Raw genomic sequence first — 23260 nt, forward strand, 5'->3', positions numbered from 1 at the left:
TGTGGGAAAGCATGAGGTTATTCATTGGAGGTAAGAATAGAAAAAGCTGAGTATATTTGAAAAGGTGTGAAACCTGTAAATGTTGATGTTTAGAGGCACTTGGGTGTACGCATACAAGGAACACAAAGTTAGCATGCAGGTACAGCAAACAACTATGAAGGCAAATGGTTTGTTGGCCTTTGTCCTTTGTCCAAGGAGATCGGAGTACCAGAATAAGAGAGCCTTGCTACAATTCTACAAGGCTTTAGTGAGACAACACCGGGAGTACTGTGCGCAGTTTTGGTATCCTACCCAAGGAAGGATATACTTACTTTAGAGGCAGAAGAGGGAAGGTTCACTGGATTGATTCCTGGGGTACAAGTGTTGTCCTATGACAGAGGCTGAGTAAACTGGTTGTATATTCTCTGAAGTTTAGACCAATGCAAGGTGATTTCATCAAAACATACAAGATTCTGAAGGGGCTTGACAGGGTTGACACAGATTCTTTCCCTGGCTGGAGAATCTAGAACATGGCGACACAGTATCAGGATAAAGGACTGATTATTTAGGATTGAGATGAGGAGAAATTTCTTTATTCAAAGGATTGTGAATCATTGGAATTCTCTACCCTAGAGACAATTCCATCATTGAATATGCTTAAGGTCGAGAAAGTCAGATTTTTAGTCACTCAGAAGGAAGAAAGGGATTTGGAGAGTGAGGCAGAAGATCAGCCATGATTGTATTAAATGGTGGAGCAGCCTCCAGGTGTCGTATGGTCTACTCCTGCTCCTACATCTTACGTTAGCATCAAATCTTAACTCTGTCAACATCCCATAGCTGTACAAACCCAGATATACATGGGACAGAAAATCCACCAAGAATGATCGGGGTGACAGAGGGAGAGACAGTGAGACAACAAATGGCCCCTCTGCCATATTTTGGGTGCCATTTTTTCCACCCCAATCATGATTGATTTTAAGCAAGTCCAGTAATTCACCTACCCGCTCCATCTCTTTGAAGTCTTCATCAAGCTTGGTTCCTTCTGCGCCACCAACTTTTTCACTGACAAGCTAGGGAAAACAAAACAAAATCACATGAACTTGCAAAATAAGAAATTGTATCAGAACTTACAGGACCCTATGCCGTGCCACATCACCATCATACCAACATTATAAAACTCTTGAAGCCTTACAGCAATTAGATAGGGTGTCTGATTTTTTTTGTGGTCCAACAGTTGTCTCAAGTTAGATTAGCAGATGTTCTGTGGCAATGGCTCTGATCACATGGTTTGAGTATAATGCAAGTTATGTACAGTGGTCTGCCCTAAGGTGAATCTGTCAACTGAACTGCCTCTTCATTATCCCTATCCTTGGTCTTCTGCAACTCAACAAATTTCCTAACCAGGTCAATAATTTGTTTATTCGATGAGCTTCAATGAGGGCCAACATTGAAAGGCTCTTGGAAGTCCATAGGTTGACCACATAATCTAACAGGGCTCAGCTGCACAGAAAATAAATATGAACATCGATGAACATCATGCTTCCAGTCATATGGAGAAAGATCATGTTTCAAAGATATGAATATCTTTAGTAAATTCTTTTGAACCAGAATCCAGAGATACAAGAAGTCCACAAGATCAAATTTGCATTTGCTTGAAGCTAGGTGTACTGCAAACAGGATCTGGAAAATTCTCCATTCTATAGTTGTTGGTTTACCGTGAACTGAAGTAACAAATTTTCCTGCAAGAAGGGCTGCTTTTCTTTGCTATTCAGAAATTAAACTCAGGTATCCCAATGATACATCCCACACAGCCAAATTTGAAAACCACTACCCTACGGTGTCCTTATGCTATCACAGCTATTCAAATTTTCATTTTTGTTCTCCCTTCTGCTTGTGAAGGCACTGACTTATGTTTGGGCATGGTCCTACTGGTACTGGCTAGCTTTCAATATGAAGTATCACAAAAAGTGCAGAGACAATGAATTACTTTAAAAGGAAATTGGATGGACACTTTAGGGAAGGAAAATTGCAGGTTACAGAGATAGAGAGGATGACAAGGACAGATTGGGTTACTCCAAAGAGAGCTGGCATGAACTCAGTGGGCCTCCTGCTTTGCAATAATGACTCTATAAGATATTTATAAGTACCACAGCACAAAAACTGGCCATTTGACCCAATGTTATGCTCCATACAAGTCTCCTCTCACCTCTTTTTATCTAACCCCAACATGCCCCTCTATTTCTTTCGCCATCATGTGCTAATCTTAAATGCCTTAAATGCATATATAGTATTTGCCTCAACTACTCCCTGTGGAAGTGAGTTCTGCATTCTAGTGGCTCTCTGAGTAAAGATGTTGGTCTTGAATTTCCTACTAGATTTATTCATGACCATCCTATATTGGGGATGGGGGCGCGGTTAGTTCAGCTGGCTAGATGGCATATGTGTGGTTCAGATTCTCATTCCGGCTAAGGTATACTTGGGGCTTGCCTGCTCGCCCTACCCGACAGTGGAAGGCACTGGCAAACCACCACGGACAAAAAACTGCCAAGAAAAGGACTCAGGATGAAGCATCAGTAGACAATGAGACAAGGACCTGCCTTCGGGCAGAGCACACACGCACGAATGAATCTTACAATGATGGCCTCTAGTTTGGGTTCACCCACAAATAGAATCATCTTCTCCATGTCTCACCTATCAAACCCTTCCATGATTTTAAAGACCTCTATCAGGTCACCTCCGAGTCTTCTCTTTTCTCAAGTTAAGAGCCCCAGCCTGTTCAATCTTTCCTGATAGCAGAACTGAGAGGTTATACCTATCATTCAGGTATACCTTTTTGGGACTTTCTCCAATGCCTTTATATGTTTTTAATAACATGGAGACCAATATTGTTCACAATACTCCAAATTAGTTTTAACCGAGATGCTATATAAGTTTAACATCGCTTCACTCTTATTTCTCTTGAAATGAAATCCAGTGCTTGGTCTATGACTGTCTCCTAGAAGTATTAATTTCTCTGCCTACGCTTAAGCAGAGCCATATAAAGTTCATTAGGCAAGATCATGACAGGCGAAAAAGAACAACTTTATACTTTTAGCACAATGCAAAACTCCTCCCATGGTGGGGCATAGGGCGTGAGAACAGAACTCAAGCTGACGACCTTAACATATCTACTGTTTCTTCCTACTTATGTATTAGAGCCTCAGCAAAACTGTCTATTACACAAGATGACAAATATAAAAATGTACATTCTCGTTTTATCAATTTCTCCTTAAGGCTGTTAACTCATGTCAAGTACGGCTCCTGAATATCATCGATTTCAGCTGTTATGATACCAGCAGGTGGTATTTGCCAGGCTGACCAAATCCACAAGGGAAACTTGGCCACACTATCATAACAGTTTTGTAATTTGTCTTTATTACGAGAAGGTTTGTGCACTGAATTCAGAAGTAATGTGTCCACTAACACCTTTAGAGATTTTAAAAATTAAATTAAAACATTAAAAGAATAAAACACATACACAAGATTACAGTTACACAGTTACATATTATAACAATTCCCAAAATTCCTACTTGACTAGACTCCCCACAATGCACCCCCTTTAAGACAACAGTCTAAAATAGATTTAAATTTAGAGAGACAATCCAGCAAGGTTACCACAAGCACCCACTCAACAGTGGAATTCCAAAGGCTTTTAACACAATTTTGGTTACCAGAACAGCAGGCTTCTGCTAAGTGGCTACAGGCTTTGCCCCAAGTCTGTTTCACACACTGTATCTTTCAGATCTCATGTGGCCGCACACCATACAACCTCCCATCCTTCTTTAAAAAATTTCTTCCTCTTTAATCTGTAAATCCCATTGCTTTCCCCCATGTCTTTGGAATTTACTTTTCCCATAATATAAAAATCTTTTATGTTGTCATTATGGTCAGCACTTTTGGGAAAAATCAACATAATAACCTTGCCCTATTTATCTTGCTCGTCATAAAAACCTTATCACGTCTCTTTGAAAGTTCAACAACTTTTCCCCTCATGTAAAAATGCAAATTTCATTCACGCCCTATCTGCTGACTTTACTCTAGCTCACTCATTAGCATTTCAAATGCCTTTTTACACCTCTTCTGATAATTTCAACCTTGCAGTCTATCCATCTCTAATTTAATTAAATCAGACACACACTTTGTAGTATCCCACAATAATATTATGAAATATATGATAGTTTCGTGACACAGCACATTGACTCAAGTGGTCAATCTTCATATCAGTGGAGACAATTAATGTCAACAGGCATGGAAAGGAGAGCAAAATCTGATTTTGTCCTCGTCTGACATGCACTCACGCAATTTTCAGCTGAAGCCACTGGACAATAAATCAGAAGAGGAAAATTGCTTGGATTTTTCCCTTTCCTGGCCTAAGGGCACTGATCAAGTATAACACCCCTACTGATTCCCCTTATAAGATCAGCCAAATCATGACAGGTTGAAGATGGAACTGAGAACTCTCTGGTCTGTATAGCTCAGCTTTGTACTTCATTTGCTAGCTGTTTGCACTATGGGCATTTAGTCAGAGAACACTTCAAAGAAGAAAGCAAGCTTGACAATCCAAGCCTTAGTTCGCCTCTAAAAGCAACTGAAGCGACTCAAGATGGGCTCACCTATTGTTGCCAGGCAATACTATAGGAGATAGCATTATCTAAATAAGTTACTTCAATGAAACAGCTCCAAATATTCACTCATCCACTTTTACTGACACTGCAAATAAAATTATGCTCCCAATTCTATTAATCTCTAAACAAAATTAGTTTTGAATCTTCAATCAAATTAAAAACTCTTCATGGAACTCAAAGGCTACAATTGAAGGCAACTGGAACAGATCTTTCAAAATGTGGTGTTATTTGGTTTAGAGTAGATACCAATAGTACAAGTAAAATTCCATGTAAGCTGTATACATTGTGATACATTTCTAATCTGATACTCCTTAGGTACTTAGACAATTACCACTTCTCTATTTTGAGTCATGGAAGCCATACATTTGTGCACTGGTTCCCCCCATTTGTATGGCTTAAAACAGCACTCGCCCTCAGAATCATTGGCTCATGAAAAAGCAAGCCGTGAACTCCAGATCCCAGACTACAGAAGCATCAAGTGTAAAAAAAATGTCTTAAATTCATCCCTTCAAATTTAAAAAAAATTTGCTCATGGTTCATGCCATTTATGGTTCGTGCCAACATTTATTGCCCATCCCTTATTGCCCTTGTTCAGAGGGCATTTAAGAGTCAACCATATTGCTGTGGGTCTGGACTCACATGTAGGCCAGACCAACAGTTTTCCTTCTCTAAAGGACATTAGTGAACAAAAGGGGTATTTGTGACTGTTGGCAATGGTTTGGTGGTCATCATCAGATTTTTAATGGATTCAAATTTCACCATCTGCCATGGTGGGATTTGAACCCAGATCCTCAGAGCATTACCCTGGAACTCTGGAATATTAGTCCAGTGACAATACCACTATGCCACTGCCTCCTCAATTACTTCCAATACCAGTGACAGACCTGTAACCATCAATATTTCATGAAGATTAATTCAAAATCCTAGTCTTCAAATCCCCCCACATCTTATCTTTTTAACATTCCTAGACTTGGGTTACCTCCTTTGTCCTCCAGAACTCTTGACTCTAGACTCCTGTATATCAACTCCATGATTGGTGGCAAACATTTAGTCAGCTTGGCCCTACTCTTTGGAACTAACCAGTTGCAGAAGGCATGTGCGCTGAGAACTTGCAGCAGTAGAATACCAGTACACAGATACAAATCAACTGTGACTAAATGCAGGAATCAAACATGGGCCTGAATAGTCATAGGGGGTCGAAACATTAACTCGGTTTCTCTCTCCACAGATGCTGCCAGACCTACGGAGTTTTTCCAGCATTTTCTGTTTTTATTTCAGATTTCCAGCATCCACAGTATTTTGCTTTTATTATATGGGCCTTCCCGGTTTAGTTTCTCACTAGGCATGGAGCCTTCGGAGACCTCCTCTAACTTTTGCTTTGGGAGAAAAATCAGGCAACATTTTAAACACTAAAATCCTTTATATTTAAATTGAAGTTTATTCAACATGAGAAACATTTTATTACGCATTTTCAAATGAAATGTCATGTCCCTGAGACATAAGAGATCATAAACTGTTTAAACCAAACCTTACCTTTTTGCTTTTTAAAAAATGGGCCTTGCTGAATCAAAACATGGCTGCTACAGGTCACATGATTCACAAGTTGGCTACAGTTTCTGGAAATTTCTAATAGCAGTTACAGGGCAAAAGCTCAACCCTCATCCTTGTGGAATGTCACACCTCTCATTGTGAGGATACATTACAATCGACGAAACCTAGGACCAGCAGACGATCTGTCTCCCCAGTCTGATCCTATAACAAAGGGAGAGCCATCAAGACTCATTCCAACTGCACCATCTAACCCCTAAGGTGAACGATGGATTTTGACCAGAGACATAGAAACTGATAGTTAGCCTGCAAATGACTCATTAATGGGCAGCATCACATGACCTTAGCTTCTGGCCTTTGGAAAACTTTAATACCACATTTCTAGACTCGCAACTCAGTCTGCTGTTTAAACTCCAGTCTGCAAACATCAAAGCAGAACTCCAGGCTGACCAACTGCCAATATCAAGGTTAAGCCTCCTCAAAGCCTGTTTTCTTGGGGAGATTCCTGCCATCGCCTGCCGAGCAGACCAAGTCTCTGTATACCAAGCTCATTGTGCTGCATCTCCATCAACTTTAAAGGGATTCTGCAACTCCTGCTGTGGTTAGCTGAACCCGTGTCAACCGTATCTCCTCCATGAAGGAACCGTCACTGGACTCTGACTTTCTGGACTCTGGGAATCATGTGAACTGATATCCATATCTGTGGTGCTTTTTCTTTTAAGTTACTCATAGTTGTAAAAACTTCGTATTGGTTCTTGCACGTGTGTATGAAGTTGTGACCATTCCTCAGGTTTGAATGTGTGAATAAACTGTACTTCCGAGTCAACCTTGGACAGTTTGCTTTGAGTCAGTTTAAAAATTGACCACACAAACAGAGGGTTTGGGAAACACACCACAGTCCATTTCAAAAAATTAAAACACCCCTGCTTTCAGACAGACAGCGACAAAATAAAGAGGTTCAGTTCTGCCTCTCTCCCCTGTCCATGACTGTAGTTGCTAAAAGTTTTCTCAAATCTTATTTTCAAACTTACTAACCCATTCAACGTCTAAGTGTGGTTGTAATATTCGTTTCTTGGGTGATGCTTACACCCAAAGGTACAGTACCTTCCACCTTCTGCGCTATTTCTCGAACAAAGAGTCAAAAAAACTACGATACAAGAAAAGCTTTCGATAACTTGATTGCAGCCAACAATTTGACATTAGTAGCCTGCAGATATTGAGACACCAAAGTGGAGGGAAGGAAAAACAGAAGTGTTGAAAGTTTAAAAAATGAACAGAAAACCTTGAAAATGTACAAGGCAGCAAATATCACAAAGACCGGTTTTCTTTAGAAAACATAGGAATGAAGAAGCTTAAATAACATTTTCACAAATCTCCCTAGGACACATTTTCTAACCAAGCTTCAACGGCTGATTATAACTCCGACCACAGAATCATAAAATGGCTACAACACAGGAGGTCTTTATTTTGCCTGTTAAGATAATGTTGACTCTCTACAAGAGCCATTTAGCTGCTCTCATGCCCCTGTCCTTTCCACATAGCCCTGCAATTTTCATGAACTAGATTGTTCATAAAAATTTCATTTCCTATAATCCCTGTAATTCCTGCTCCAGTATCCACTGGAGGCATTTACCAATTCATGTGAAATTTGCAATTCATCATTTCAAATTGCTCCCACCAGTACTTCATCCTAGTCTTATAGAGCTCAAAACACTATCAGCAAACACATGATGAAAGGTCATCGATCTGAAGCTTTAGTTCTGTTTCTCACTCTCCATAGATGCTGCCTGACCTGCCAAGCGTTTCTGACCTTTTTGTTATTTTGTCAAACACAATGGCATTTAGAATTATAATACTGTATTTTTTTCAGTTTAAATGAACATAGAACAAAAATCTCCCATGCCAAACATATATTTGGCTGAAAGACTCAATGCCATTTCAAGACATAGGGAATATGATCTGTGTTCTATGTGGTTGAGTGGAAATAGATTATTTTGAGACTAGACTGAAATATTGTTCCATGATTACACGCGAGGAAGACCAATTGTATAGATTAGATCTCAATCTGGCATGATCACTCATACTCTGGAAAACAAATAAATAAGGACCTGCAATGAAAACCTCCAGCCAAGCTTGTTCTTATTCTAGAATTATTTACTTATTTATTTTGTTAAGGGGTCACAGCTCCAATCAGTGTTTTTTACCTGACAGTAATTTCTCTGCAATGCACTGCACTGTGGGGTGACAGGACAAGAGTCTGTGGCTACAAATCCCCAAACAATAAGATCCCAATTTCAATCTTGCCACTTAAGGTAAATTACAAGTGGAATTGAGGAGTTTCCAGCAGCCAGAAAAGAGAGAACTTTTATATTGATCTGATACTGCCATCTATCATGTAGGCCTTACATGCCAATAGGAATAATTAAATAAATAAATAATTAAAATTATTGGATTTGCTACATTTGGCAGTTAGGAAGACCTTTTGTTTTTAAACTGAGTCTTCTTGGCTCCTGACCTTTAGGGCTCCAATAAAAATATTGCTCCAATTTCAGAATGCTAGTCTCTTCTCAGGGCATCATCACATTGGCTGTAGATTAATTGCCTTGACCCTTCAGCATCAGAAAGTTATTTTGCTTTTACACCCTGATACAATCATTTTTTCATGTGCACTGGCCAAACCAAGTGTGCACACACAGAATGCCAGGATAAAGTTTCACACGTGGATGAACTACATTGTTTAAGTTGAAAGCATAAAAAAGTTAATTTGAGGTTCCTTTTCTATGATTTGAGTTCTGTGCCATTGCAGGGTTGAACCTGCTAAAAAAAATTATGGAAACACTAATTAAATTAATTAGTTCTATTTAAATGGCATTTGCTGTACGAAAGCTAAAGTAACCCTATCTTTATCATGTTTAGTATAAAAGTAAGAAAATGAGAGACAGCACCTGTAATTTCCAGTTGAGTTAACATCCCAACAGACAAGCCATGAATGGGGCTCAATGAGTTAACAAAAGCCATGAAAGGAAACAAGTGGAAATGTGGGCTAAGGTCTTCAGGCCATATAATGCATTGGTTTAAACACTGGCATGGTAGATTCAGATTCAGCATCAGAACAGGAATCTAATTAAGAAAGTCATACTGTTTTACATAGACGACCATATTTGGTGGATCAATACATTGTTCAGAAGATGGTCAATACATTGTTCAGAAAATTATGTTCATATGTCTCTGCCAGAGTTGTAAGACTGGAGTAGTGCAGAATTCATGGGTGAAAAATATTACCGCCATCTAAGAAAACTTAACTGGAGCAGGCACATAAATACAGTGGTACAACAGCAAGTCAGAGGCTGGGAATTCTGCAGTGAGTAAATCAACTTTTGACTCACCAAAGCTTGTCTACCATCTACAAGGTACAAGTCAGGGGTATGATGGAATACTTGCCTCTTGCCTGGATGAGTGCAGCTACAATACCACTCAAAATTTTCTACATAATTTGAGAAGCAGCACGCTTGATTGGCACCTAATCCAGCATCTTAAACATTCACGCACTGCACCTCAGTTTGCCATGGTTGCAGTGTGTACTATCCACAAGATACACTGCATCAACTCCCCAAGCCTCGTTCGACAGCACCCTACAAACGCGCAATCTCTATCACAAGGAAGAGGGCAGCAAAAGCATGGCAACGCCACTACCTGTACAGTTCCCAAAGTCTCACACCAAACTGACTTGGAACTATATTGCTGTTTCTTAATAGTTTTTGGATCAAAATCCTGGAACTCCTCATCTAACAACACTGTGGCAGTGCTGTCATGACATGGTCTGCAGCAGTTCAAGAATAGAGGTTCATCATCTTCTTCTCAAGGGCAATAAGGGATGAACAATAAACGCTGGCCTAGCCAGTGATGCCAACATGCAATGAATGGATAAAATAAATTGCAGGATCATTAAGGGCACAATGTATAAATTTGTGCAAAAATGGTGAAATGCTGAAATTATCAGGAACATGCTTTTGGGGAGTGGGGAAAAGAGCAGATGAATGCAATCTGATTATATTTAATGAGAAAAGCACCAGATTAGATTTGGTGGCCCCGATTGAGATATTTGATCTCAGCAAGGACAGTGTTAATTAGAGTTCCAATTATCCTCAATATTGTGGGTTAATGTGGGGAAAATCAACCAGGTTTCCCTATCAATGATTGTTATCCACAGATCCAATGCTCAAGCATATTATATAAATGTTCAGTGAGGATCTGACACACTATGGTGGCACTAGATGGTTGAATGGTAAGCCTAATTTCATCATCTGGCTTTCACTCGAATAATTGCCAATTGGGCATTGTATTGAAGAGCGCTGATGCCATACTCCAGCAAGGAATGCCTTCAGGGGACAACAAACAGGAAGAAAAAGCAGTGGTTGAATGAAATGCCTGAATTTCCAAAGCTTCTAAAGGCCACTTAACAAATGATTTATTTTGCAATTCAATGTACATAGAAGTTGCATATTCTGCAAGGATTTGGATTATCAACATGTGCATTTTTATTTCTAGGAACACAGTTGAATTTTCACAAATATTTTACAGGTTCATACAAATCTTTGCCTGCACAACCCTCCCCAGCTGTCAACACGCATTGCACAACATCAGGTACTTTGCAGAAAACTACAGGATCGTATTCTTAAAAAAGTGCAGCTTTAACTGTTAGCCCCAGTCCTGCATTTATGTTTTTCAGTATGGGAAAATATTTACAGGCATGACACTATATTTTCCTGTATTATTTTATACTGACCCCCTTGGAAGGAAACAGATGTATATTAAAGGAAGAGGCCACTGCTCTTCAATATTTCTGTCAAGTCAAAGAACACATGCCATTTCCTTGCCAGCTCCCATCCAATCTAGCACGAGACCTCACACTGTTAAAGCATCACTATTTAGTGCAACACATTTTCTTTCCAAAGGGAAAGCCAAAATTACTCGCGCTTAATTTGCTTACAGTCCTTATTGATTGTAAAGCCACCAGCTGCAGACCACACAGATTGTAAGTTTCTGTAGGTATTTAAATAAGAAAAGAATTAACAAAGTGAGCACTGGCCCTATAGAAAGTGAGTTTGGGGAATTAATGAAGGAAAATAAGGAGATGGCAGATGAATTGAACAGGTATTTTGCATCAGTCTTTACTATAGGGGATACAAGTAACATCCCAGAAATAGCTGTAAATCAGGAATTGGGAGGGAGGAACGCAGGAAAATTACAATCCCCAGGGAAGTGGTTTTAGCAAACTGTTGGAGCTACGGGCTGACAAATTCCCAGGTCCTGATGAACTCACCCTAGAGTCTTAACAGAAGTGGCCAGTGAAATAGTTGATGCATTGGTTTTAATTTTCCAAAATTCCCTAGATTCGAGGAAGGTTCAATTAGATTGGAAAATAACAAATGCAACTCCTTTATCCAAAAAGGGAGACAAACAGAAAGCATCTGTCATAGGGAAAAAGTTAGAAGTTATTATTAAAGGAGTTATGGCAGAGCACTTCGAAAAATTCAAGGTAATCAGGCAGAGTCAACATGGTTTTGTGAAAGGGAAATCACATTTAACCAATTTACTGGCGTTCTTTGAAGGGGTCGCATGTGCTGTGGATAAAGGGGAACCTATGGATGTACTGCAATTAGATTTCTAGAAGGCATTTAATAAGGTGCCACAAAATGTTAATGCAGAAAATAAAAGCTCATGGTGTAGGGGTAACATATTGGCATGGATAGAAGATTGGCTAGCTAACAGGAAGTGAGGAGCAGGCATAAACGGGTCTTTTTCTGGTTGGCAGGATGTAATGAGTGGTGTGCCACAGGGATCAGTGCTGGGGCCTCAACTTTTTACAATTTACATAAATAGCTTGGATGAAGGGACCGAAGATATAGTTGCTAAATTTGCTGATGTCACAAAGATAGGCAGGAAAGTAAGTTGTGAAGAGGACATAAGGAGGCAGAAGGATTTCGAGAAATTAATGGTAAAATTTGAACAGTATGTCCGCTTGTACTATAAGGAAAACTGAACAATAGAATTATAAATATTGTCCTTTCAAATTCAACTGCACCTGAAGAACTCATTTTGGCCACGTTTATAAGCAAGTTGGCTCTAACATCGCAATATTGAACTTATAGTGTAAATACAGAGTTGGGGCCAGAACCAACTCTAAGGAGATATTTAGCATTGGTTGTATTGGTTCTAAACCATGCAGAGCGTAATTCCAGTACAGTAACAAGCCTCATGTCTGGGAGTGCCTTGCTTTACTTTCAAACCTGCCTTATGTTAATTTCAACATTGAATATAGGAACACTGAACATATATATCAACTGCTCGGAGAGGAACACTGTGCATGCTCTAAACCACACGTGCCCAGAGCTCTCATCTGAACAGGACTATTAGGAGTTCCAGCCAGACAGGAAACAAGTTAGCAGGATACTACCTGGCTGGAAACCCAAACTGCAGCTTGCATTGTTAACAAAAAGGGTGAAGTACCATTGATTACAGCTGTCACTGGTAGTTGTGGAAGCAATTTCAGATGATGAATTCAGAAAAAACACAAAAGAAGTATATTAGTTTAAGTACTACTGGTCCTATTTGGCACAAATAAGCTAAATTGAGTTGTGCTGCAGGTTGCAACAAAAATGGCTCTCCTCTGAAATTGACCTCGAGGTGGTGCAAGAGTATGCTTATGCCGAATGCCATTATGTTACTTTGTTTAGTACGTGTCAGACGAATCACTAGTTTAGAGAAAATTACCGATTTTGTTGGCCAAAGTCTATTATTTCCATTATTAAGCGTGTTCAAACACTTGGAGTACTATAATTTCAAAATACAATGTCACTTGTCACTTCACTTTATTTAAAAAATTGCAATAGGACTTTTAGGTGGCCAGCACAGCTAAAGGACAACTTCATTGGATTGATTATATTTCAAATCAAATAAATCATTTATTTCATTGCAGAAATGAGTATGATATGCTTGTCAGTCTACTACTCCCTTATTAGAAATGGCATTTAAACACATCACTTCAGATACCAACTTGACACTGGCACCTGCTTTAACAACATACAAACTGGCAGTGCTGTTAGACTGCCAACTCTGTACCCCTTTCAGTTTCCAGAGAAAACAAAGTGCGAAGCACAAGTGCTTACAGAGAAATAGCAACAGCGCTCTGCTAAACACCACCAAAATGGCAATGAATCTTAGTGAAGAAGCAACTATTCTAACAGCCCTTTACTAACTTTAAAGAGTTCAAGGAAATATGTGGGAAATTTGTGAACTTTGAAATTTAGCTTTATAAAGTTTCTCTCTTAGCAGATGTTGTTATATTACAGTGAATAGGTTATATCGCACAGAAACAGGCCATGAAGTCCAACCAGTCCACGTTAGTGCTTATGCTCCACTCTAATCTCCTCTCAATTAAATCTACCTCCATAACTATCTATTCCCTTCTTTATCAAATGCTTTTCTAGCTTCTCCTTAAATACATCTATACTATTCACTTCAACCACTTCCTATGGTAGCAAGTTCCACATTCTTATCACTCTTTGGATAAAGAAGTTTTTTCTGAATTTCCACTTGGATTTCTTGGTGACTACCTTATATTGATGGTCTCTCGTTATGCTCTGCCCCAAAAGAGGAAACATTCTGTGTCCACTCCATCAAAACATTTTACAATTTTGAAAAACTCTATTAGGTCATGCCCCCACACAGTCTTTTTTCCCCCCAAGACAAAGAGACCCAGTCTATCAATCCTTGCCTAATGTATACGCCCATGCATTTCTGGTACCATCCTTGTAAATCTTCTCTGTACCCTCTCCAACATCTCTATATCCTTTTAATAATATGGCAACCAGGCTGCACATAGTACTCTTAGGGTGGTCTAACAAAGGCTGGATACAGGTTTAGCATAACTTCCCTACTTTCCAATTCTATTCGTCTAGAAATAAAGCTTGGTTAGCTTTTTTTACGGCCTTGCTAACTATCGTAAGTGGGCCCAATTATATTGCAAAGCAATCTACATTTCCCCATTAATTTGAAACAGGCAGAAAGATGCTCAATGTTCTATGCAGTCCGGAAGTGTTTGACATGAACATTCGGGCATAAGTCCTTCAGTATCAGTATATCTCAGCTTGAAGAACCCAAAATTCAACAGGTTAAATGCTGGGATAAAAGAAAAATACTACGGATGCTGGAAATCTGAAACAAAAATAAAAATAGCTGGGAAAACTCAGCAGGTCTGACAGCAACTGCGGAGAGGAACACAGTTAACGTTTTGAGTCCATATGACTCTTCATCAGAACTGAGGAAATATCGAAATGAGGTGAAATATTAGCTAGTTGAGGGGGGGTGGGACAGGTAGAGCTGGAGAGAGGGCCAGTGATAGGTGGAGTAAAAGAGGCTGCCAAAGATGTCATAGACAAAAGGACAAAGGGGTGTTGACGGTGGTGATATTAGCTAAGGAATGTGCTAATGGTGACATTAAGGATAGGAAGTAGGACGAACAAATGCTGGAGTAGGCTGTCTCTCACCAAACACAGACACTGAAACAAGGATCAATTGATTTTCGTTTCATTGCATAACTGTGTCACTGCAAAGCGGTTTTGGCTTCACTGCAGTACAAGACACACAACATAACTGCCTTTTATCGTGCATATTTGTCCCCAGTAACAGTTGATGGGATGTTTCTTTTATTAATGTGATAAATATTTTAATCTCAGTTGTTTCACTAAGTGAACAACCCTCTCTAATTGTAACTTTCTAAATCTGATGGTCTACTTATAGCTCTCTTGACCATTTTAACCGGTTGTCAAAAAAAGGTAGGTACACACGCAATGCAGAAACATCAAGCTTAAAGAATGATTGGAAGGCTATGCGTCGAATTATTTCCTGATCAGCTTTTTTTTTGTTGGTTGAAATATTCAATGCCATTTCTACCAACGATACCAAGCAATTATATTCCTCATTTTTTTTTTCAATTGAGAACATCTAGATGAGGGTTTAAAATCCATATTTCAGGACAAAATTTGAGAACAGTTTAAGGATTAGCTGCCATTTGGAGGAGAGTAAACTTCAAGGATTTTGCTATTTATTCCCCATTTTTTCCCCTCTTTTCCTTCTCTCCAGTAGGGACAGGTATTCTGCATCTTACATAACTGGCCATTCCTCATGTGCAAACAAAGAAAGTAAATGCAGTGGGCTATTTGAGTGGTGTTGAAAGAGGAGAGGGTGACAGCTGAGGCAGTTCTGTCAGCACCTTACAACCAACCATGCACACTTCCAGTAAAGGTCATGCATTAGTAACCAAGTGCAGAACCAGCAATGTCCAATTTTCTCCTTTCTAGCCCAAGAATTCTATGTTCAATTCTACATCTGAACTATCCACCATCTGAGATCACCAAACAGCACAGACCAGAGATTACGCAAAACTTTTCTGGTATATGCAATTCAGTTACTCGATAACTTAAATAAATAAATCCATTAACTCTGGGTTTTAAAAATCTGTAGATTATGGAAGGAATTGACAAATGAGGGAAGCAAGGAGATGTAGATCCAAAGAATGAGCATGTTACGTGGAGGAGATTATACAGCGAGTCTTGGTTTCAATACACAGAGGATGAACAGCACGTTTGGAGCTTTTGAACAAAGGAATAAAGATCGCCAGAGCAATGACAAAATAGAAACATACAAATAAGGCTGGAGGAGATTGGAAGTAAGAGGTGACAGATGAGAAGTTATTTCTTCTATCCTGTCCAGGGGTGCAAGAGAGGTGTTTGCAGAACTTTCCAGATGTGAGGGTAGCATTCATGACACAGACTTGTGTATTCACTACCGTTAAGAGAAATATGATGGAATCTTAAAGACACTTACCTTACTACAGTTAAGATAATAGCAACACCAAAATATTAAGAGTTCAATTCTGGGACATGGGTTTGATTCCATCCCAAGCTATCTCCCCACTCTAACAGCTGCACAGAAATTGGGCAAAAATGAGTTCAAGCAGTTTTGAGCTGGTAACTAATAAATCCGCAGTGAGTAGTCAATAAGTCTTGTGATGATTCACGTATTTGGTGTGTGGGGGGTGGAACCTACATTTTATTTTGAGGTGTTGGCCTCTTCAAAAACCAGGCTTCCCTGGAAGATGATTTCTTGTAAAAAGTAATTAGCTTCCAGTAACTGATCATGTGACCAAGCTGTCACAAATTAAACAATAGTAAAGCAAAGGGTCAACAAGAAGTTAATTACAGGGCAGGGTAGATTCCTAGGTGTGTTCTGTCGTCAAGCAGTTTAGTTTTAGAACAAGCTATCTGCAGAAAACATTGCTTTTAACCAGAATTCATTTGAATTTCTCTGTGCTGGCTAAAAGGGATTAAAAACCTTGATAACGGAAGGAATCTACTAACAGTGATTTGGACTTCTGGGATAGCCAAGCTGAGGAACCACTGGGGGAGGAGGGGTGGGGGGGGTGCACAGAATTCTGACCACAGGTGCCTATGCTCAAGGTGCTAGCGACACCTGTGTTCAATGGGGAGTCTCTAACCTTGGGATGGTTGGAGGAGATTTGAAGGGACCACCTTGTCGAAAGTAAGTAGGTGGCCTAATAAATCTCAACCCTTATACAAATCTTTGAAACAGTACTCAGCGCAAGTGGTTAATCTTCCAACTTCTGATAAAAAAAATACTCAAGTCTGGTGCTCATGTCAGATGGATGCAGAATGAAATTTGAGCTAACAAGTTTGGTTTAAAGTAACTTCATTCATTGTACTTTTAACATCTTCAATGTAACTAAGATATGGTTATTAGCATTCATGTTCTTTGATCTTTATATAGTAAAATTCTTTTGTTTTGAACAGCGACCCTTGTGGCATTCATGCTTTTAGTAAAAACCTGGGTTTTCAGATTTCCAAAACAAAAATAAAAATAATTAATAAAAATGTTACTGGTCTCTTTTTTAAATCACAACAGTCTATACTTATTCACAAGAGAACACAAAGATGGAGGTTACCATGCCAGTTACCAGGCAATGCATGACGCAAAAACAGGAAACATAAGGGAAGGAGGGAGCAATCAGTTCCCTGTATAAATATCCATGATTCACCTAAGCTTATGAAGTCAACAGAAGTGCAAGAGAAGAAATGACATATAAACATAGTTGAAAGGAAGAAGCCTCTCGTCACGATCGACCTGAAAAATTAACTTGGTTTTTCTCTCTCTACAAATGCCATCTGACCTGTTCGAGTTGATCCAGCCCTTCTCCCTGAAATGGGGCATGAAGTGTGGAGGACACAGATATCTACGGTGCTAACACATGTGCAGATTTTGGTTCATAGATGAAACAAAATTTCCAAGAGAAACTGCATTTTTTCCCTCTTTCATTCCCAAACCAGCAACACCTGCAGCCCCCCACCCAAACGGTAGCTGCAACAGGATAAAGTTCCTTTTCGTTATTGTCAGCCTTTACAAATGCAGGGCAGATGGCTGCATGTAGAAGACACCAGTTACAAATCACTTAGACATGCGAACCCAATCTACTCACTCAAAGGCAACACACAGCCTTGGTCAGCACCACTGTTTGCAGTTGATATCCACGCTGAGCAACTCAAGAGGCTGCATCCGTATTAGCAAGTTCAAATTTCTTTCTTTTTTCAATACACAATGGTGACAGCAATTCGAAAATACTGGCCATCTTAAAATGCGATGGGCTCACCAGTTCCCATTTTGACTTATATAATGAGGGAACTGGCTCAGCTGCTGATACTGACAGGAAAGGGTAGTCCAAGTTTCAGAGCTTATGGCCATTTTATCTAGCATCATTCCAGGCTCAGATTGACTTATGCTATATAGTGTTGTCTGTCATGTATTTTGCAGGAATCAATCTGAAAGCACAAAATTAACCACAAAGATATTTTGATAGTGATTTGAGCTTTTTCTATTCTTCCTTCCTTAAAAAGAATACATGGACTTCATACATGGATAACATATGTTCAAAAGTTGACAATTCTAAGAAACATGAACAGTTTTCTTTTAACTCAAGGAAGTGTTTGTAAGATCTTCTTTCATGCTCTTGTACTGCAAGTTACTAGCTATGCAGTTTTGGTATATGTGGGGGAAAATGTTTAAGATATTTTCTATTTCAAGATCCAGAAGAAATAATTTTCATGCAAGGTTAGAGTAAAGTAAGATGCACGGTTCATCTCTCCCTACTCTACCTTAACAGTGTTTCTCAATTTCACGACGCACTACGAAGAAGTGCAACTGAAAGTGACAGAAGTCAGCCACAGAATTTTATGACATCCCAATCACAGATTCAAATTCAGTTTGAAACGGATCACATTTAACATTACAGCGGCATCACAGGGGCTAATTTTCTGTATGAGTTTGGATAGCGCTCATCTTAGTTGTAATGGCAATTCGAATGCTGTATATCACCTCAGAAACTTTGAATTGTCTGGGTGATTGGGTGCGGGGGGGCGGGTGTGAAGGCAGAAAAGTCAGCTTGTTCACAATGCAGTGATTCCTGCTCAAGTGAGAAAGAGAACAAGTAGCAAATTGGAGTATTATAAATGACACTACTTTAAAGGGACTTTACTTGATGAATTATTTTGGCTTAGAAGTGGACAATTCATTTACACCAGAGATAGATAAGTGCTAGTAAGTTTGACAAATCTACCCAATATTTCAATCACTAGGTTTCATACTTGTATTGCTTGATTTTTCTCAGTCACTGATTCAGCTATGTCTTACGATATCTACTAACATTAAAATTCCCTCTTCTCATATGCATTATGTTCCACTGCTCCGTTAACTTTCAGCCATTTACCAGTGTTGATTCATGCAGTGCAGTTTTAGTTTACAATATTTTTTATTTCTTGTTAATTAAGCACAAGGTCATATATTCAAGCAAAGTTAAACAAAAATTCCCTACATTGACAACAGCGGACTAATAATGTTTGGCCAGCTTACAGATTTAAGCAGATACGCTCATCCTGACTTCCAGGATATCCTTGCCACTAGTGTACTGGATGTCACATGGAGGATATCTGGTCAGAGATAAGCATTTAAAATCACTATTGTCTACTGCAGACCTATCAATGTGCCTTTCCCAAGCAGAGATAGCAACTACCCGCCCAACAACAACCATGTCATGATAGCAATTTGTGCTCGGGGTACAATTCTGTAGGCATCCCCCCCTTCCTCACAAGAGGTGCCATGCTCTGGGTGCAAGCTCACAATGAAATAATCTGCTGGCATTCACCACTGAAGGCTCATATAGGAATAATGGTCACTTAGAAGGTAACAGAGGGACTCCTGGTAAATGTAGAACTATTCTCCTGTAAGGGGTGAAGGCCTTTTGGAATGGTGGGCAAGTAAAATATGAGAACTAAAAGAATTACAAACCTTTGATTGTGAGCAGAAGATTTTTTTAAAATCTAGATTTTCTGTATCAAGACAGCTGTGAAACTGACCATGTAAATTGTAGTGCCAATGGCACTTGAATCAAAATTGAATTTTGGATAATATGCTGATCGTTAAAAGGTGAAGAGATTGTAAACAAATTTTCTCTAGCAGCTTAGTGCATCATTGCTAAGAATAAATTATTTCCAAATTTCACCAAATCTGCATGGTAGGCATGGGGGTGGCGGGGGGAGGAATGTTGGGGGACAAGTAATAGACAGCAAACTGATGCCAGGCACAAGGTGACAACCAGCAGCATTGGTCTTCTCTGACATTTTCTTACTGCTCTGTGCTAAGACAGAAGTCTAGTGAGTATCTTAATTGCAAATAGTTATATTTCACTGTCTGTATGCATGAACTAGTGATGGAAGAGACCAAACCAAGTAGGACTGTATAAGAACATAAATAGAAGTAGAAGGCCATACAGCACTTTGATCCTATTCACTAAGATCATTGCTGATCATCTGCCTTAACTCTAGCTTTCTGCCCAATCTTCGCATCTTTTAATTCTCTTAGTGTCTAAAAATCTACCAATCTCAGCCTTGAATATACTCATCGACTGAGCATCCACAGCCATCTCAGGTAAAGAATTCCAAAGATTCACAACACTTTTGAGTGAATAAATTTCTCATTTCAGTCCTAATTAGCCAATCCCTCACTGAGACTCTGGCTCCTAATTCTAGGCTGTCCAGCCAGGGGAAACACCACCTCAGCATGTAACATGTTAAGAAGCCCTCCAAGAAGATTATATGTTTCAGTGAAATCACCTGTCCTTCTAAACTCAAGGGATACACAGGCTGTACTGCTGTTAAAATGCTGACCAGTTTTTAAGAAAAAAACATTTTAAAAAATTACAATATCTGAGCAATTGCATGTACTCTATAACAGTGAACATGTTCATGTTTTTTAAAAAGGTTACAAGCTCCCTAACAACTCAGTTGGTAATGACAGTGAGTGACTGCACCACATTGCCTATTCTTCAGTGATGTTCTCTCAGATGGGGAAATCGGGGGGTGGGGGCTTCTGGAATCTTACTCTATCAAGAGTCAGTGCCTTCAGGGGAAACAAGGGGAAGTAATTGGAAATCAAAAGTTTCTGAAATGAAATTAATAGAAACACAGTGAAATTTTGAAGCTCTAACTAGTTGAGTTTAGGTTTAGCCAATTCAAATATGTTGCTATTCACTTCCTCTTCCCTATCATGGATCACTTCAATAGGGCAGTTGAAACTAGAGCTGATAATACAAAATGGAAAGCAAAGAAATTTAAACATTGAAAATTACAGAGGGAGACATTTATTAAATGATAGGACAGGAGCTACAGTGTAATTCATAAAATGACAACACAACACAACTCAGAACATCCTTCGGACAAATGGGTTAACCAAAAAGTGGTCATCCAAAGATTCAGACTTCAATATGCTTCCAGCAAATACCAATTTGAATTACTGGTTAGCAAAATGAAGGATAGGTCGAGAGCTGTAACAGCTGCATTTAATGTGTCTGCAATCTCTAGTGAGTTAATTTTCTTATATGAAAACCACCAGTTAAAATATAATCACATTTCAAAGATAGAAAAATGGGGTGAGGCAATACATATTAGATAGTACCATTTTTTAAGGGGCGCATGAACCAAGAGACTGGGTGGGGGGGGTTCACAAGTGAATCTTTGAAGAGAGGCAGAAGTTCACAAGACCGTTGGATTTACAAGTAGGGCAAGAGAGCACAAAAGCAAGATACTTTTTAGGAAATCTTTGCATATCACTGATTGGTCTCAGCTTAGTATACCATGCCCAATTCTGGTTGCAATACTTCAGAAAGCCTTGGAGAGGATACAGAATGGTACCAGGGTTTAGGGACTTCAATTATGAGACGACACAAGCTGTGCTTGTTTTCTGGAGAACAGAGAAGGAGAGACTTCATTGAGGATCTCAATCCCTCAATTTTGAACACAAGTATATAGTGAGAAACTGTTTCTCCAGGCAGGAAAGTTAGTAACCAGCTGATACAGATTTAAGAAAATTGGCAAAAAATGCACAAGGGAATTGAGGAGTTTTTTTTAATGCAGCATGTTATAGACAAGAACACAGCCTCGAAAAGTGGTGAAGCAGATACAATAGTAACTTTTGAAAGGGATTTGGGTATATACTTGAAGAGGAGAAAGTTGCAGGATGATGGGAAAATGCTGGGGAACGGACTCTAATTGGATAACTCTTTCAAATAGGACAAATGGGCCACTTCTGCTCTTGTAAGATTCAATGTGATCATAATGGAATCAGGTGGGCCAGAACACAAGTCAGCCAGCTATTTACAGAAAGGTATTCCCGGATGCAAGTTTGAGATTAGTATGGTTAGACAATATTTAAAAACATACAATACTTATATTTTTATAGCACCTTTCAAGTCCTCACAGCTAATTAATTTGTTTTTGAGCAGCATGTGTGCTGATAGAATCCAAGCCAGTTGGTTAAGTCAAAACCAATGCAGAGCTTTTCATTACTGAGAGTGTTTATTGACTTTGTACCTCTCCTTCCAACACCCAGTGTCCCAGCTGTCCCCTATTTATATGTGCTCAAAGTGCTTAATTAAACAATGCCATTCATCTGTGTATCTTAACAATATGATTAACAGTGCAGAGAAACAAAGTTAACATTTCAATTTGATGACTTTTCATCAGAATTCATTGACCTGAAATGTTTAACTTTCTCTCTCCACAAATGCTACCAGATTTGCTAAGTATTTCCAGCATTTTATGTTTATATTTTTATTTCAAATCTAGCATCTGCAGTATTCTGTTTTTGTAATTAGCTCTTGAAATGCAATCATTACTGTTATGTAGGCAAACATGGGAGCGAATTTGCACACAGCAAAGTCCCACAAACAGCAATGACATCAACAACTAGTTAACTTGTTTCAGAGGTATTAAATGAGGAATAAATTTCAACATATATTCAGAGAAAACTCTGACTCTTTTTTTCGAATAATATCATAGGACCCCTTACTTCTGTCAGTTTCATTTTAATGTTTTATTTGAAGGACCACTTTCACCGCACCAATATAGCACTTCCTCAGTTCTGCACTGTGTATCAGCCTAGACCATGCACTCAAGTCCTGTGGTTGATTGATTCAGAGATTAGGGTGCTACTTATGAGCCAAGCTGGCACTGTAAACATGTTGCATGTTGAAAACCCTTCGTAGGGAGAGGAGACCGGAGAGAGAAAATTGGCTAACTTGATCTTATGGCAAGTTAATGCACCAAGGCGAACAGCCTTGATATTTGATCAAAGAGGGAAAAATGAATAGAAACTTAAGTTGATAGGCTTAGGTGAAGAGTGGTGCTCATGTGGAGCTTAAACACTGGTGGAGACTGTTGAGCCAAATAGCATGTTTCTGTGCTGTAAATTCTATATAACGCCATGTGTGGTACAAAGGCAGAAACCTCAAAGGACCCTGAGACTATGATTACAGTGAGGCTATTAATACAGTGATTCAGAGCTGGGTATTCAGATATTTTATCAAATCCTATCCTTTATTTAAATTTTGTAAATAATTTGACCCTCCTGGACTTTGTTTGCTGATAAATTTAAACCAAGGCATT

At 39.1% G+C, this 23260-nt stretch overlaps 1 protein-coding gene across 1 annotated transcript in view; it reads right to left on the minus strand.

The window, feature by feature from the left end:
• The window catches only part of sh3gl1b (SH3-domain GRB2-like 1b), a 127178-nt gene that overhangs the window by 60897 nt on the left and 43021 nt on the right, over positions 1-23260 (minus strand). Inside the window, exon 2 of the mRNA XM_078555698.1 lies at positions 981-1049. Coding sequence (XP_078411824.1) covers positions 981-1049 — 69 coding nt within the window. The remainder of the gene's footprint in view (positions 1-980; positions 1050-23260) is intronic.

This window comes from Cetorhinus maximus, chromosome 13 (assembly GCF_964194155.1).
Source record: "Cetorhinus maximus chromosome 13, sCetMax3.hap1.1, whole genome shotgun sequence".
NCBI lineage: Eukaryota > Metazoa > Chordata > Chondrichthyes > Lamniformes > Cetorhinidae > Cetorhinus > Cetorhinus maximus.